Source organism: Lissotriton vulgaris, chromosome 1_1 (genome assembly GCF_964263255.1).
Source record: "Lissotriton vulgaris chromosome 1_1, aLisVul1.2, whole genome shotgun sequence".
Taxonomy (NCBI): Eukaryota; Metazoa; Chordata; class Amphibia; order Caudata; family Salamandridae; genus Lissotriton; species Lissotriton vulgaris.
The window spans coordinates 1,667,839,330-1,667,853,432 of record NC_141685.1 but is presented as its reverse complement, the minus strand read 5'-3'; the positions used below and the strand labels follow the sequence as shown (position 1 = coordinate 1,667,853,432).

Below are 14,103 nucleotides of genomic sequence, written 5' to 3'. Positions count from 1 at the left end.
AATACCCTCGGGGCTGACTTGAGTCCGAATGGCAGGACCTTGAACTGGAAGTGGCGACTCTCCACAACAAATCTTAAATACTTCCTGTGCTTCCGATGAATGGGAATATGGAAGTACGCATCCATGAGATCCAAGGACGCCATGTAGTCTTTTTCCTTTATCATGAGTAGGATCTCTTGCAAAGATAACATTCTGAAGGGTATCTTTTTTATGTATTGATTGAGATTCCTCAAGTCCAATACCTGTCTCCATTTCCGGGTTTGTTTCTTTTTGATGAGGAAGAAATGCGAATAGAAGCCTCTCCCTCTGAGATGTTGCGGCACTTCCTCTATGGCTCCCTTTTGCAGAAGCGAGTGTACTTCTTTCTGCATTTCCTGGCGATGTTGGTTGAGCCTGAGTCCTGGGGGGTGATCCGGTGGTATTTCCACAAATTCCAGAGTGTGGCCCCCGCTTATGACATCTAGAACCCATTTGTCCGATGTTATGGACATCCAGTTGGTGTAATATTGAGACAGATAGTGGTCGTTTTCCGGGATCTGTTGTGTGGGGAGCGCCGGCCTGAAATCATTGACGTCTATTAGACTGCGGATTTTTCCCCCTGGCGTTTGGTTTACCTCTGGACTGTTGTTGATAAGAGGAGTTGGAGGACCTGAACTGGTTGTTAGTATTATACTGTCGATATCCCTGTTGATTATACGGTTGATATCGGTTGGACTGAAAAGAGGGTCTTTGATTAAGTTGACCTCTTGCACCCCTCTTTTGAAAGGACTGAAACCTTCCCTGCTGAAGAGATCCCAGCGCTCTAGCTGTATCCGTGTCCGACTTTATGCCTTGCAACGCCTCATCGATATGCTTCCCAAATAAATTTTCACCGTCAAAAGGCATATCGACAATTTTCGCCTGCACCTCTGGACGAAAAGAAGTCGCCTTGAGCCAGCCCTGCCTGCGAAGCGAAACCGCTCCAGCCATTTGCCTGAAGGCCATAGACGAGACATCCATGGCGATGTCGATAGATTCGGCAGCAGATTTAGCTCCTTCTTTGAGGAGGGCTGCCGCTTCCTCCTTTCTATCTTCCGGAAGTGCAGAAAGTATGGGTGCCAGATCGGACCATATTTGTCTGTTGTAACGGCCAAGCAGTGCCATAGCATTTGCCGCTTTAATGGTAGAGGCTGCCATGACCGCAAACCTCTTACCTGCCCCATCCATTCTCCTTCCTTCCTTGTCTGGTGGCACTAGGGAAGTAGCCACCGGGTTTTTTGAATTTCTTTGCGCCGCCTGCGTCACTACTGATTCCGGCCTGGGGTGCCCAATGAGGCAGGCTGCTGTGGACTCTGGAGCTCTGTACTTTTTTTCAATTCGGGGAACTGAAACCGCTATAGACGCCGGTGTTTTCAGAATTTTTAGGCCCTCCTCCCAGATGTGAGGGATAATCGGAATTGAGCGAAGCGATCTTTTGTTATCATCTTTGAAATCGTACAAGAAACAATCCGTCTCCTGCACTTCCACATCCAGATTGAATCTCTTGGCCGCTCTTTCCATGATATCATGGAAACCTCCGATGTCTTGAGGAGGAGAGGTAGACGGTAGTGGGACAGGTGACGAAGCTGATGGTAAAATGTATTCGTCCCATTCCCGGCCCGGAGCATCGTGAACAAGCTCTCCTTCTTCAGGCTGTTCATCTTCGTCGGATTCAGTTAGGTCATCCCTTATAGTGACCACCTGCGGTGATCTCACCCCTTGCTCTTGTGAAGCAGGTGCCTTAGGCGTCTGCGAGGAAGGTGTCTGCGAAGCTGGTTGCGAGGAATTCGCCTCTGGGAAACGACGGTAGTAGTCGTTTAACATCAACCTAAGGTCGGACACAAGAGTGAGAGGTATTGAAACCGTCTCTTGACGTTTCTCCTCCCGTGAGTCCTCATGCTGCTCCTCCTCCTCATCATAACCACCAGATTCCTGAAATGACTCATATCTGGAAGATTGGGGTCTGTCCCTGAAGGAATATACTTCCTCCTCGTCCGTGTCTTGACTCTTTATCTGAAGCTGAGAAGGACTGTAGGCGGCACCTGAGGACTCCTCTCCATCTGAGTCCTGCTCCAGTAATGAGGATGGTGGCAAAGGAGAAATCTTTGTCCATGAGGTGAACTCCGCAGATTTACTGATAGTAGCCGAACCCCTGGTCGACTGAAAAGACCGGATCGAGATCATGGTCTTCGACTGCGGTGATTTGAATGCTTTTGTAGATGATAGCACGATTTTCGTCGACGGGACCTTCGTCGACGGGACCTTCGTCGACGGGGCCCCCGTCGACATCCTCGACATCGAACCTGTCGTCGACGGAGTCGTCGTCGTCGACGGTCCTTTCGTCGACAGTGAAATTTTACTCGTCGATGTTGTTGTCGTCGACGTCGTAGCCGTCGACGTAGCCTTAGATCCTATCGTCGATGAAGCTGTCGTCGTCGTCGACGGTGAAGTCGTCGACGGAGCTGAAGTCTTCACCACAGGTTTTGGAGCAGAAGCTAGGGAGCTGGTCGAAGGTGCAGACCCGGGCCCTTTAAGACTTGACTGCTTTTCCAGAGGAGTAATAGGAAGAGATGAGGTTGATTTCTCCTTAGATTTACTCCTTTTAGACTCTACTCTCTCCACAGAAACAGAGGCCTTTCTTTTCTTGGGAGTTGAATGAGAAGATTCCTCCTCAGAGTCTGAGCCTGATGTGGCCTTCTTCTTCTGAAGCCATAACCGTAATCTAGCCTCTGTCTCTTTTAGTTTTGTCAGAAAATGTTCTACAGAGTTTACAGTCTTTCACCAAGTGTTTAGGATAGAGACAGGAAAGGCAGTCCTCATGTGGGTCCTCAGAGAAAAGTCTGGCCTTCCCACAGGACCTGCAAGGCCTGAACAGCCTCTTTTTAGAGCTTTCAGCCATCATGAGGAAAAATAAGTACACACAATACCTTAATCCAGCAGATAGAAAATAAGATTCCAAAGGGTCAAAAGTTCACACAGGAACAGAAAACTGAGCAGAGCTCAGGGAGACTCCTTTCTCACACGAAGGCGGTTGGAAATCTGAGGCAGGAAGCTTCTGCTGGGGAGTGTGAGGGCAGGGCAGCAATGCTGATTGGCTGGCTTTTGGACCAAACAAAGAAATGGTATGGTTACCAAATAATACAGCCCCTATGGAGATTTTCTATGCAGTTTTTCTTCTCTATGATACTGCTTGGTCATTCTGTTACCGTGAGACTCCCACCATGACGACGGGGAAGATACAAGCATGTGAATCTATGAAAGATGTAATACTGGAGAATAATGTGATCACTCCATCCATGGAAACCTCATTGTACACTTCCAGGAGTGGTCTTATCAATACAGACACATATGCCACTTCAGGCCTATGCCTGTTTGGAAACCAAATTAAGACACATTGGTCTATACATTAGGGGCATTTCTATATGAGGCCAGTGTTGTTCTGTGGCCCTTCAGGACCATTAAAAAACCATCATCTGTTGGGCATGCTGAAAGTATTTTGTGATATTTAGTACGTTCAAGCCCACTCCTGCCCATGGTGTGCCTAGTAGTTGGAACAGAATGTCTAACCAAGATATCAAGACCTCCATATGAATTGTTATTGGGAGAGCTTGAAATAAGTTTAACATTTTTGGTAAAGCATTATTTTTTTTACAATCGGAGGACTGACAATATGCTGGCGTTATTGGACTCTGAATAGGTGGTTGCGCCAGGGGTTTCCTTGGCGTAAATGTGACTTGGGCCTGCCTGACACATCCTATTAGGCAAATGTAGCTCATTCCAAAAATGTGGGCACAGGTTAATATCCAGGGCATCTGAGATGTTGCTAGCTGCAAGTGATGGTGATGTAACTATATGTATGCATAGACGTTAGGTGTGAGTGGCTTACACATGGCTAGGGTAGCTTTTCCAATACACTGACAATCTCAGTAAATCAGAAGGGATTGGTACAGTCCTGATCACAGCTGGATGACTTTTTGGGCTCAGCGTGACAGTCTGAAACATGCTAGCCAGTGGATGTTAGAGGGATGTTTAAGGAGACTATTGGCTCTGTTTTTAATCGGTTGAGGATGACATACGAGTAAAGGTGGTCAGGGTGACCTGACCACCTTTACTCCTCCAAATCTCTCCAAAACCCTTATGATTTCCATCAAAGTGCTCCCTCCAAAAGTGGGGTTGAGCCCCCTCTTCCCTCATACCAAATCTGCTGTGTGTAGGACTCACTGATGAAGCATGCCACACATCAGGGTGGATTAGTGTCCTTTTAAAAAAATAAAGGCAACTTTTTTGCTTGTCTGTTAGGAAATAAATTCCATGTAGTATTACTAGTAGAGGTTGTCCTCCTAATTCTTTTGCACTTACCATTTCGGAAGCGGAGGTGCCCTTTCTATAATCTCTCCCCCTACCCCCCATTTTTTTGTTTGTTTATCGGTAATGCCCTTAAATACTTTTTTTTACAGGCCCAATTAAATGTTGATGTCTTATTCAAACTTTCATAGGTCCCAGAGTCTAGTCCCCAACCCATGATTTCCAATTTTTACAGGTTGACCCAAATCTCTGATCTAGAGCCCAAACAGCCAGAATATCCACTACTCTAGAATCTTATTTCATGGGTTCTTTCAGGGTTAATGTAACATAGTCTGGGCAGCAAAGAGATACATCTTATGTTTCGTGCTCATCAGATGACATGCCCACCTCTCCCGGGCAACTTTTGTGCCAATAACTCCGCCGGCATTGCAAAGAGGAGGGAATATTTGGTAGGCAGGGCGACCCTGCCTTGTCACTCTTAGTAGTGTGAGTGGGGAATTGTGCTCCTATAGTTAGTGCTTGTACTGTCTAGGGAATTCTAACTCAAGCGCATAAACCTTGTCATCTTTTAAACAAATTTTGTTCAGCAGATTTTAAAAAAAAAAGCCAAGAGACTCAATCAAATGCCTTTTATGTATGTGAGCGATATCCACCACCTTCAGAGTTGGTGGTGACAGGGCCTGAGCCATGGAAATAATTGTAGTGCCTACCCAATTTTGGGCCTTTTGTTGAGCAGAGCATTTTAGTAGAAGGAGCTTGTTGACACATCTAGCTCTGGTGCCTTATACGTTTCAAGTTTAGATCACCTTTTCGATCTCCTTCATTGTTATTGAGTAGGTCTTTTACTTGTGGGTTAATTGCTGAGTTTTTTTCAACTGCTCAAAGAAGGTACTCATTCCCTAATGATTTGGGGTTGCACTAGGTATGCAGTGCATAATGTGCAGGTTCATAATATGTCTGCTTCATTTGTTCCTTCATGAATATACTGTTTTAATCATAGCAGGTCCCTTTCTAGTTGCTGCTTCAGTAATACTGCGATCTCTCCATTCAGTGTTGTTACCTCCCTCATTGATTTCAATTTGCCCGTCTCTTTAAACTGTTCTGCTCGTCTGAGGTATTTCTAAATTCTTTTTCATCAGCATCCAATTGCATCTTTGGTTTTCTTGGACCACAATAAACTTTTCTCAAATGGCATCCTTTAAGGCAAGCATCCCACACCATATCTGGCAGGACCCTATTGATATCACTGAGGCAGATATTTTCCTTCAATTTGTTCTTTAAGGTCCATCTCATAGACCCTAGCCCTAACAAGTCTAAGGTTAAAGCCCCAAGCGGATTCCCTCATAGATTCCCCCTCCTCCCCACTTTGCGGTTCAGTGCGTAATCAAAACCATAATCAGGCCTAATTCTCTTCGCTGCTAAAGCCAAAGGTAGGTCCAAGCTCCAGAGAAGATTGAGTAGGTTTTTGTGATGGTGAGAAAGGAGTAATCTGTACTGTGGTTGTTCATGTCTCCAAACATCTATTACCCCTAATTTTGAAAAGGCTGTCAGTATTGTGCCTGATGTACTACGACTTCCATACGTATTTAGTGGTTGTTAATCCAACACTGGCCTCCTAACTCTATTGAAGTCACCTGCTCCTATTTGTTCTCCATTATCTTATCTCTTATCTTATTTATCACAGCTCATTTCTATGATGCTTGATTTGAAATTGGGACACACAAACCACTGTGATTTCTCATCCCTCCAGTTTTCTTGTGATAGGTACATAGAGCCCTTCTCTATCATCTTTGAAAACCTCCCATACCTCAAACGCCAAATCTTTGTGGAATGCAACCATTAGTCTGTACAGTTCTGCCTCACTGTGGCCTTAAATTGCACTGGGAAATGCCAATGGGTCAGCAATCTGGTATGGGTTCCGTGCAGACAGATCACATTGGGTGACTTGCGAGAGCGGATACCATATCTTACGTTTTTAACTAGGAAGGTCAAGGCTCATTTATTCTAGTTAATTGTGAACTATTGGTGGCTAGAGTGATGCTTTCCCTCCCAACCAGTTCACATACCACTCTCACCTACCTCACTCAACGAAACCACAACTCGGTTATAAATTATGAAACAGTGGAGATTTGATACTCCATGTAGCCGTTAATCCACCCGTTACCAACTTCCCCCACAGGCCTGATGGGCCCCTAATCTTTCTAGTTCCCTACTCTCTGGAGGCAGACGAAATTTCCTTTAGTTTTCCATGTTGAAAGACCTTTCAATGCAGTGGTTTTGTATATTCATTTAACCTAGCCCCATTGTGTCTATTTTTCATCTGCCTCTTTTCCTGCCAGTGCAAGCACTTTCACCTGCTGCCAGCTACTGTAGGGATCTGTCTGCCTTCATGTTGTGTACCTGATCTTTCTGTTTCTGAGTTCCAAAGTCACAGATAACTCATTGGATCACTTGGGTTTTCCTTCAGACTAAAATCCACGATCGAATGGAATGGCCATCTGTACCAGATTTGATTATTACTCTGTTCTACCATTGTGTTCTGCAACTTTTGCCACTTGTGAGAAATCCTGCAACAGATGAACAACATTCCCCTTTCAATGAATGAAATGAAATTATATTTATAAAGCGCATGGCTGCCCGAAAGCGTCCCAGCGCTAACAGAAAATAGAACAAAAAGCAGACTGAGGAAAAAACCAATAATTAGGGGTCCTTGGGAAAAAGAAAAGTTTTAAGTGCCTTTCGAAACTTCAGATGACAAGGTTCTGCACGGATCCAGTTGGGGAGAGAATTCCAATTTTTTGCTGCATTTAAAGAAAACCGGCGACCCCCTGTACGTGCCTTCCTTACTCTGGGGACCCTTGCAAGATTGCCACGCTCCGACCGGAGAGCCCGGGATGGTTTATAAGGGCATATCAGACTCCTGAGAATCGGGGGTCCTTTGCCCTGCAGAGCCCTGTGGGTGACGTATAGCGCTTTAAAGATGACTCTTTCGCGTATTGGCAGCCAATGGAGTGCTCTCGGGGCTGGTCAATCACATCCACTCATTTAGCTTCCTGCAAGTTCTTATCCCTTGGTCTTGAGCTTGGTGCAGGTTGTAGAGCTCCCAATCTATGCTCTTACAGTGTTGATAGATTCACTATCCTACCCCCACAGGATGTGCTTGCATTTAGATACCCAAAAAGCCACTGTATTACCCTCCAGATTCAGATTTTCCTCATCTTTATTTTTCCAAAACCCGTCTTTCAACTCCTCATATTTCTCTTTTAACTCCAACAGTTCATCTGACACTTCTGACCGTTGAGTGTGAGCTTCTTCCACTGGTGATTTTATCCCTTCTGTGGTTTCAGATTGGTGCTTACTGTTTTATTACCCCACTGTGTGGATGTCCCATGAAATATCGCGCACTGTTTTCCTAATTTTTACCTCATTGAATGGTTCAACAAATGCTTTGCATAGCCTCTCCTCCAGGTCTGAGAGACAATGAACAAGATCCTCCTGTGTGAGTGGAAGAGCTTCTTTCCGGGTGCCCACCATCATTTGTTCTGCAGCCTGGTGACATTCCTCCCCTGCTCCTGGTCTTCCGACCCCTTTAGCCTCTTAGGAAAACTTGTTGCGTATTTTCAGTGTCTGTTTTCTTAATAGGTCTAGTTCAGTACCCAGGCAGTGAGAATCTCTAACAATTGGGGTCATAAGTTCAGAGGTGTACTCATGCTGTTGTGTTCTCATTAGCTTAGCAGGCCTTTCTCTTACGTCTGGTGTAACTGCTGACTGCCAGATGATGCACCACAATTCTTTTTTTTAAGTTGACAGTGGCGTTGACTACCTCCTAACTCAATGATACATTCGGGAGAATGAAAGTGAAATAGCAAAAATAATATAGCTCCACAGTGATACCTAGTAAAGGCCATGACTCCTGTATCCTGTTTTGATATTTCCTTGGTCTCCTTTTTTTCCTTTACCTTTTTATACGATCTGTTTACGGACTGGCTACACAAATCGGGTAATGCAAGTAAAGATTGGGGAGGGGAATTAAGTAGGAACAGAACAGAAAGAAGCACTACTTTCATTTTTGTTGTACAAAAGGTCAGTCCCATGCCCTTCTTTGAATTTCTGTCTTTCAAGGTTAGAGATGTATGTGTTCTTTGAAGTTCCCTAGTATTGGATCTTCATTATTTTCCAATACTTGTCACAGTACTTGCATTTTCTCATCCACTGCCCCTTTTTCCTCAGCAAAATTCTGAGTGGTGAAACGGAACATAGCTTGCACTGCAATGGTGTTGGGAGGTGGTTGCACATTGACCCATAAAGTATCACGGTACAAATAGTAAAATTACACTTGATAATCTAACCATGCTTGACCTGAAAAATCTTGAGGGACTGTAATGAAAATTTTACAAAATCCTACATGCTGTGAACTCACAGGATGAAGCTATAGAAAAGTGTTAAATTCCACATTTAAATAAGTCAACCGTAAAAACGAACGGTGCTTAGTGGATATGGGGTGAGGAGCAGATGGTACTTCCTCAAGGTGAATCTCTACAAATTATATAATTTTTGTTAAATATGTTCCTATTCCTTATGTGTGCAAACTTTCTTCTTTAACACTATTAACATTTACATAAACCGCACGCAATCCAAAATTGCTAGAAAATACGAAAAGATGAGATTCCACGTTGTGTTTATGCTGAAAAGTTCAAAGTATGAAAATCTTTATTGCCGTTTTTTTATTTGCTCCATCTTTTTCTTTATATTTCAGCAACGCGTGCCTCTCCCCCACGTGAACTTGTGAAAGTTCCATCCTCCACGCAGTCGCCGCCCATCCAGGGTCAGAGTGTGCTGAGCTACAGCCCATCCCGGTCACCAAGCGCTAGCCCAAAATTCTCCAGCATGTCTGGGTACAGTCCTCCTTTGCAATCCCTGTCTCCTATCGGTGGTGCATCCTACACTTACTCAAAGGTAAAGACCGTTACCCCTCTCTTCAGAATATTGTTTGTCTAGATGGACTTTGGCCTGGGATTTAACAGAAGTGATTTTAAGGGCATGAAAAGCAGTGGCGTGTGTCGAAGTTAGAAACTGTTTTGCCAAAGGGAATGTAAAATTTCCTAGATATCTTAACAAAGTTTCAGTTCTGTTGAGGACACAGAGGTGAACATTATGCTCTACTTTCTCCACTTTTATTGTACCAGCAGCCATTTTAAGAACATTAACACACTACATTTCCCATGAACCATAGAGAAAAACTGAAATGTCAGTCCATCGGATCACTGACAAAATATCGATAACAACAAGATCGTGTTACAAAAATATCGGGACATAAATACTGTTGTCAATAATATCGACTTCCTATCTTCATAATGGTAAGTACAAAAATATCGAAGAAAATATTGTTGTCAGAAATATCAATGTACAAAATATTGTTTTTCATATGTATAAAAAATAAATTAAATAATACCTAACTTGAAAGAAATTATTTAGATTTATTTGTAAATGTTAACAATTATATAAATGTAATAAAAAAATATTAAGCATACATATATAAAATGTAATACATATATATTTACTTAAACAATGAATAAAAAATTATAACATTTTATAAATATATTAATTATAAATATATATATAAACATACACCTGTAAAATAAAAATTAAATAAACAAATATAGATAATAAATTAAAATAGTAAAATATTTAATATTTTTAAACTTACATTTTGCACTACAATGAGTGCAACAATAGGCAAAGTGTTGAATAGCTGAGGTGTAAAAATTACCATTCCCACTCCAGCGAGTGCAACAGGAGGGAAAGTGTTGGCTAGCAAAGGGGTAAAAATTACTATTCCAACCAAAGAAATTAAATTAAAAAACAAAATATCAACTACAATACAAAAAATAATAAAAAAATATATAAAAATATATATATAAAAAATTACCCAAAAAAATTATTTCTAATAAAAACATTCATTATTACATACATATATTTATTTCCCGAGCGTAGAACACATCACAATTTACAACACACATCTAAATTTTAAAAAAAGTGTACCTCCTTAATTAACACAATTAGTTATCAATGAAGCAAATCTTATCAATTAAAAAACACATTAAAGCAGATACACATTAATATGCTAACCAATCGTTAACCTAAAGAACCAAAATCCACAAACCAATTAAAGAATTACCAAAAATATTTATAAAATAATAAATGAATATTATTTATCAAGTAATGATTATTTAATTTAAACTAAATTACTTTCCAACCTCTACCCCAATAAACACACACCTACAATAATTACACAATTTACATAACTAATTTTACATTAATTAATATCAATCACCCACAAATCCTTAATAAAAAAATTCTTTTCCACATCCATCACTATAAACCCCACAACTCACACGTCAAATTATTTACACAATTGCCATATTTAAATTACAATTAATTAATATTAATTAACAAATAAATAATTATAAATAAATTACCTCCCACCCTATTACCCTATAAACCCCACCATCCATTTCTAAAAACATGACACAATTAACATAATGACCAATAAATTAATGATAATTAACCAATTAATAAATAATTAATAGTAAATTAATTACCACAATTAACTGTATAAAAGATTAATTTAATTTGTTTTAAATAATTTAATTATAATTAAATTACTTCCCACCCTATTCCCCTATAAACCCGCAACCCGCTAATGAACTAGAACACAAAATGGAATTAAAATAAAATTGCATGAATACTAATAAATAAAAATTACTATTTAATTTATCATAATTAAGTTACTTCTCACCCTGTTGCATTTAAATCCACAACCGGCTACGGAACTAAAACGCAAAATGTAATTTAAATTAAATTACATTTTAATAAATTGAATATTTTTTATTTATTAGTATTAAATTACTTCCCACCCTATTCCCCTATAAACCCACAACCTGTCACGGAACTAAAACGCAAAATGTTATTTAAATGAATAACTATTCAAAATGTAAAACATATATTGAAAAATAAAAGCAATACTTACACAAAAAAATAGAGCAAATTCATTTAAAATACATACTAAAATACATAACCCTAACAAATGATATTTTTCACAACTATATTTTGGCAAAATATTAATGACTTCGATATGTTTTAAAACGATATTTCTTATCTTAAACTCTATATTCTTGACCACGATATTCTTGCTGTCGATATTTGTGTCTCAATATTTCCAGCTCGATATTACTGCAAGTTGACATTTCCTACTCAATAATCTGACTGTACACCCAGTCCATCCAATCAGTATGCAGGAGCTCCCATTTAAACTCCCTTGTTCACTCTCCTGCCACGTCTTTCTTCATGCAAAAGTAGCCGTATCCATCCTTTTTAGTCCTGTTTAGACGATTCTGCCCCTGTGAGAAAAAAAATCAGTTGTGGTAAGAAAAAAAGACCCTCTTCTAAGGGGCTGAAATACGAAGAACTTCTCATCAATACATGAGCACCAACTCAAACATCATGGCATGCACTATCCATTATAATACTTGCACAGAATCCATAGAATATCTTGAAGACCAGTCCTCACTCTCCTCACAGGGCTGGATAAATGGTTGGTGGCAAACCCAACAGGAGGATGGACGGAGTGCAGAAACTTGTCAAATACTCACCCCCAGTTAAGAGATTTGGTTTAAATTCATTGTTCTTTTGCACAACATGTCAACCCAGTGTAGACCCAGCTGTATGCAAATCAGTCTTGACTGTGCTCTCCCTGGTAACAGTCCAGCCCGAACTGCCAGGCAGGGTACTCATGTCAAGGTACCAGATTATGATTTCCTAGAGAGCAGAAGATTAGTCAGCTGTTCTCCTCTACCACTACCAGCAACAGATAAATGTACATCGATCTCCAGCACCGGGGGGGTTGGGGTGGAGTGGATAATCAAGAGATCCTCAACGTCACCTGTTTCTTCCTTGCTTCTGGACAACTTTTTCTACTGGCCATTTCTGCAGGAATACCTAGAATAGATCATCGCAATAGTTATTAGGTACACGCTAACTAACTTCTTCCTTAGACACACACATTAGCCTGAACAATTATGTGACTTATGCTTAGTCCAACTAATTACCTTATCTCTATTAAGGGTTAACTTCTTTCTTTATTATTCTTGACTAATCATCTAGATCAATTGATGCTGAGGAGTATAGATAGTCTCCTAATAATTAAGTTGTTTTCCTGGTGAATTATTGGTTCAACTTGCTGATGTTAAATATATTTCACTTGACTCAATTATATTGATGCAGCTGGTGATATAGAGATATATATTTATATAGTTATAATTACTCTTTAGTAAAATGGGCTCTATTTTTTTTCTATTTGATTAATTACTTGCTGGTAAATTGAACTGCCTTGGTATCTTCCTGAAGAAAATATAATGTCACTTGTAGTCTTTGTATTTCTAAGAGTCATTCCAATGTTCTTACTCTGGAATGACTTCTTATTTTTAACAGGGATTTACGTCACTTTACTATTTGAATAACACTCAGGAGCTGACATTAGTCTCCTGAAGACTCTCACTCAAATTGTTCATAGACCGCCTTAAGACTTCTACTCAGACACTGCTCTCAGACTCCAATCTCGGTTGCAAGATTTACACTGCTCAACCATGTTCAGGAAATGCTTCTGCTAAAGAGCAGAATCACAACACTGCTCTTCTTGACTCTCTGAATGTGTTACACATGTGCAACCTAAATGCTGCTCTCCTCTACTTTAAGTTTGCACTGCACAAGTTTTGCTGATAGCTCCTTTGTAAAAAGATATTTGTTGCTCGTCCAGGAAGAGAAACTGCTTTAACACTTTGTTAACATCCCACAGGAGTCAATACCTCTGTTCTGGAGGTAACAATAGTCTAATGCTTCTAAGTAATTGCTGTACAAGCTGGTGTTCGCACACAGAATGTCCAACATTAGGGGCATGTCCTGCTGAGATTGCTGAATGGAAGGTATTGACAGACCTATACACCTTGCCATTCGAAGGTAGAGCGGCCAGAAAGGTCAGAATGTGAACAATTCTGCCCCTATGGCATCCAAGTGTCTCTGCTTACACCAACCCATCCATTGTAACCAAGCCGATTTATAGTGCTTGACGGTGCTGTCGGCCCAAGCTCTCTAAAGTAAGTCTGCAGCCTGTTATTCTAATTGAATAAGGTTAGTTCTATTGTGCTAGTTTATCTAATTGTTTTTAAATGGCCTGCTGGTACTATAAAAGTGGTGAAAGTACATCATAATTATCACTTCTCATCCTGACATAGAATTTAAAACGTTTAGACATACACAGGCAGACTTTAACGTTCCTGAGATGGAGAGATTCTACCATATACAGTTGCAACACTGGGTTGTTCATCCAGAGTTGAAGCATAGTGCTTCCAAAGTATATATAGAGTATCTTCTTTGACATTTTTTATATTTATAAAGTGCAGCCGCAGTCCGTGCTGGTAACAGCAGTGGGGCCAGGTAAGGGGGGGGGGTGTAAGCGTTTGACACCTTCTCCTTAAGGGAGTTAAACCGGAATTATCAGACAGTCATTGGCAGTGTCACAAGGTATGCGTTTATTCACGCTTGACAGACTTAAACAGTTCGTGTATCTCACACCAATACTTGAAAACAAGATAATATATTGAGTAGGACGCGGTCTTTTGTGGAAAGATGTCTTCGGCCTCTCCAGGTCTCTCTTCCCGTATTGAAGCCAGGACCGGTGCCTCCCAAAAAGCAAACTGAAACAAAGGGACACTACCGTCACTG

General features: G+C 40.8%; 1 protein-coding gene across 2 annotated transcripts in view; it reads left to right on the top strand.

Annotated features, from left to right (window-relative positions):
* The window catches only part of TMEM209 (transmembrane protein 209), a 344,927-nt gene that overhangs the window by 90,639 nt on the left and 240,185 nt on the right, over positions 1 to 14,103 (top strand). For both annotated transcript variants that reach the window (XM_086918908.1, XM_086918907.1), the window contains exon 6: positions 9,080 to 9,279. In XM_086918908.1, coding sequence (XP_086775034.1) covers positions 9,080 to 9,279 — 200 coding nt within the window. The remainder of the gene's footprint in view (positions 1 to 9,079; positions 9,280 to 14,103) is intronic.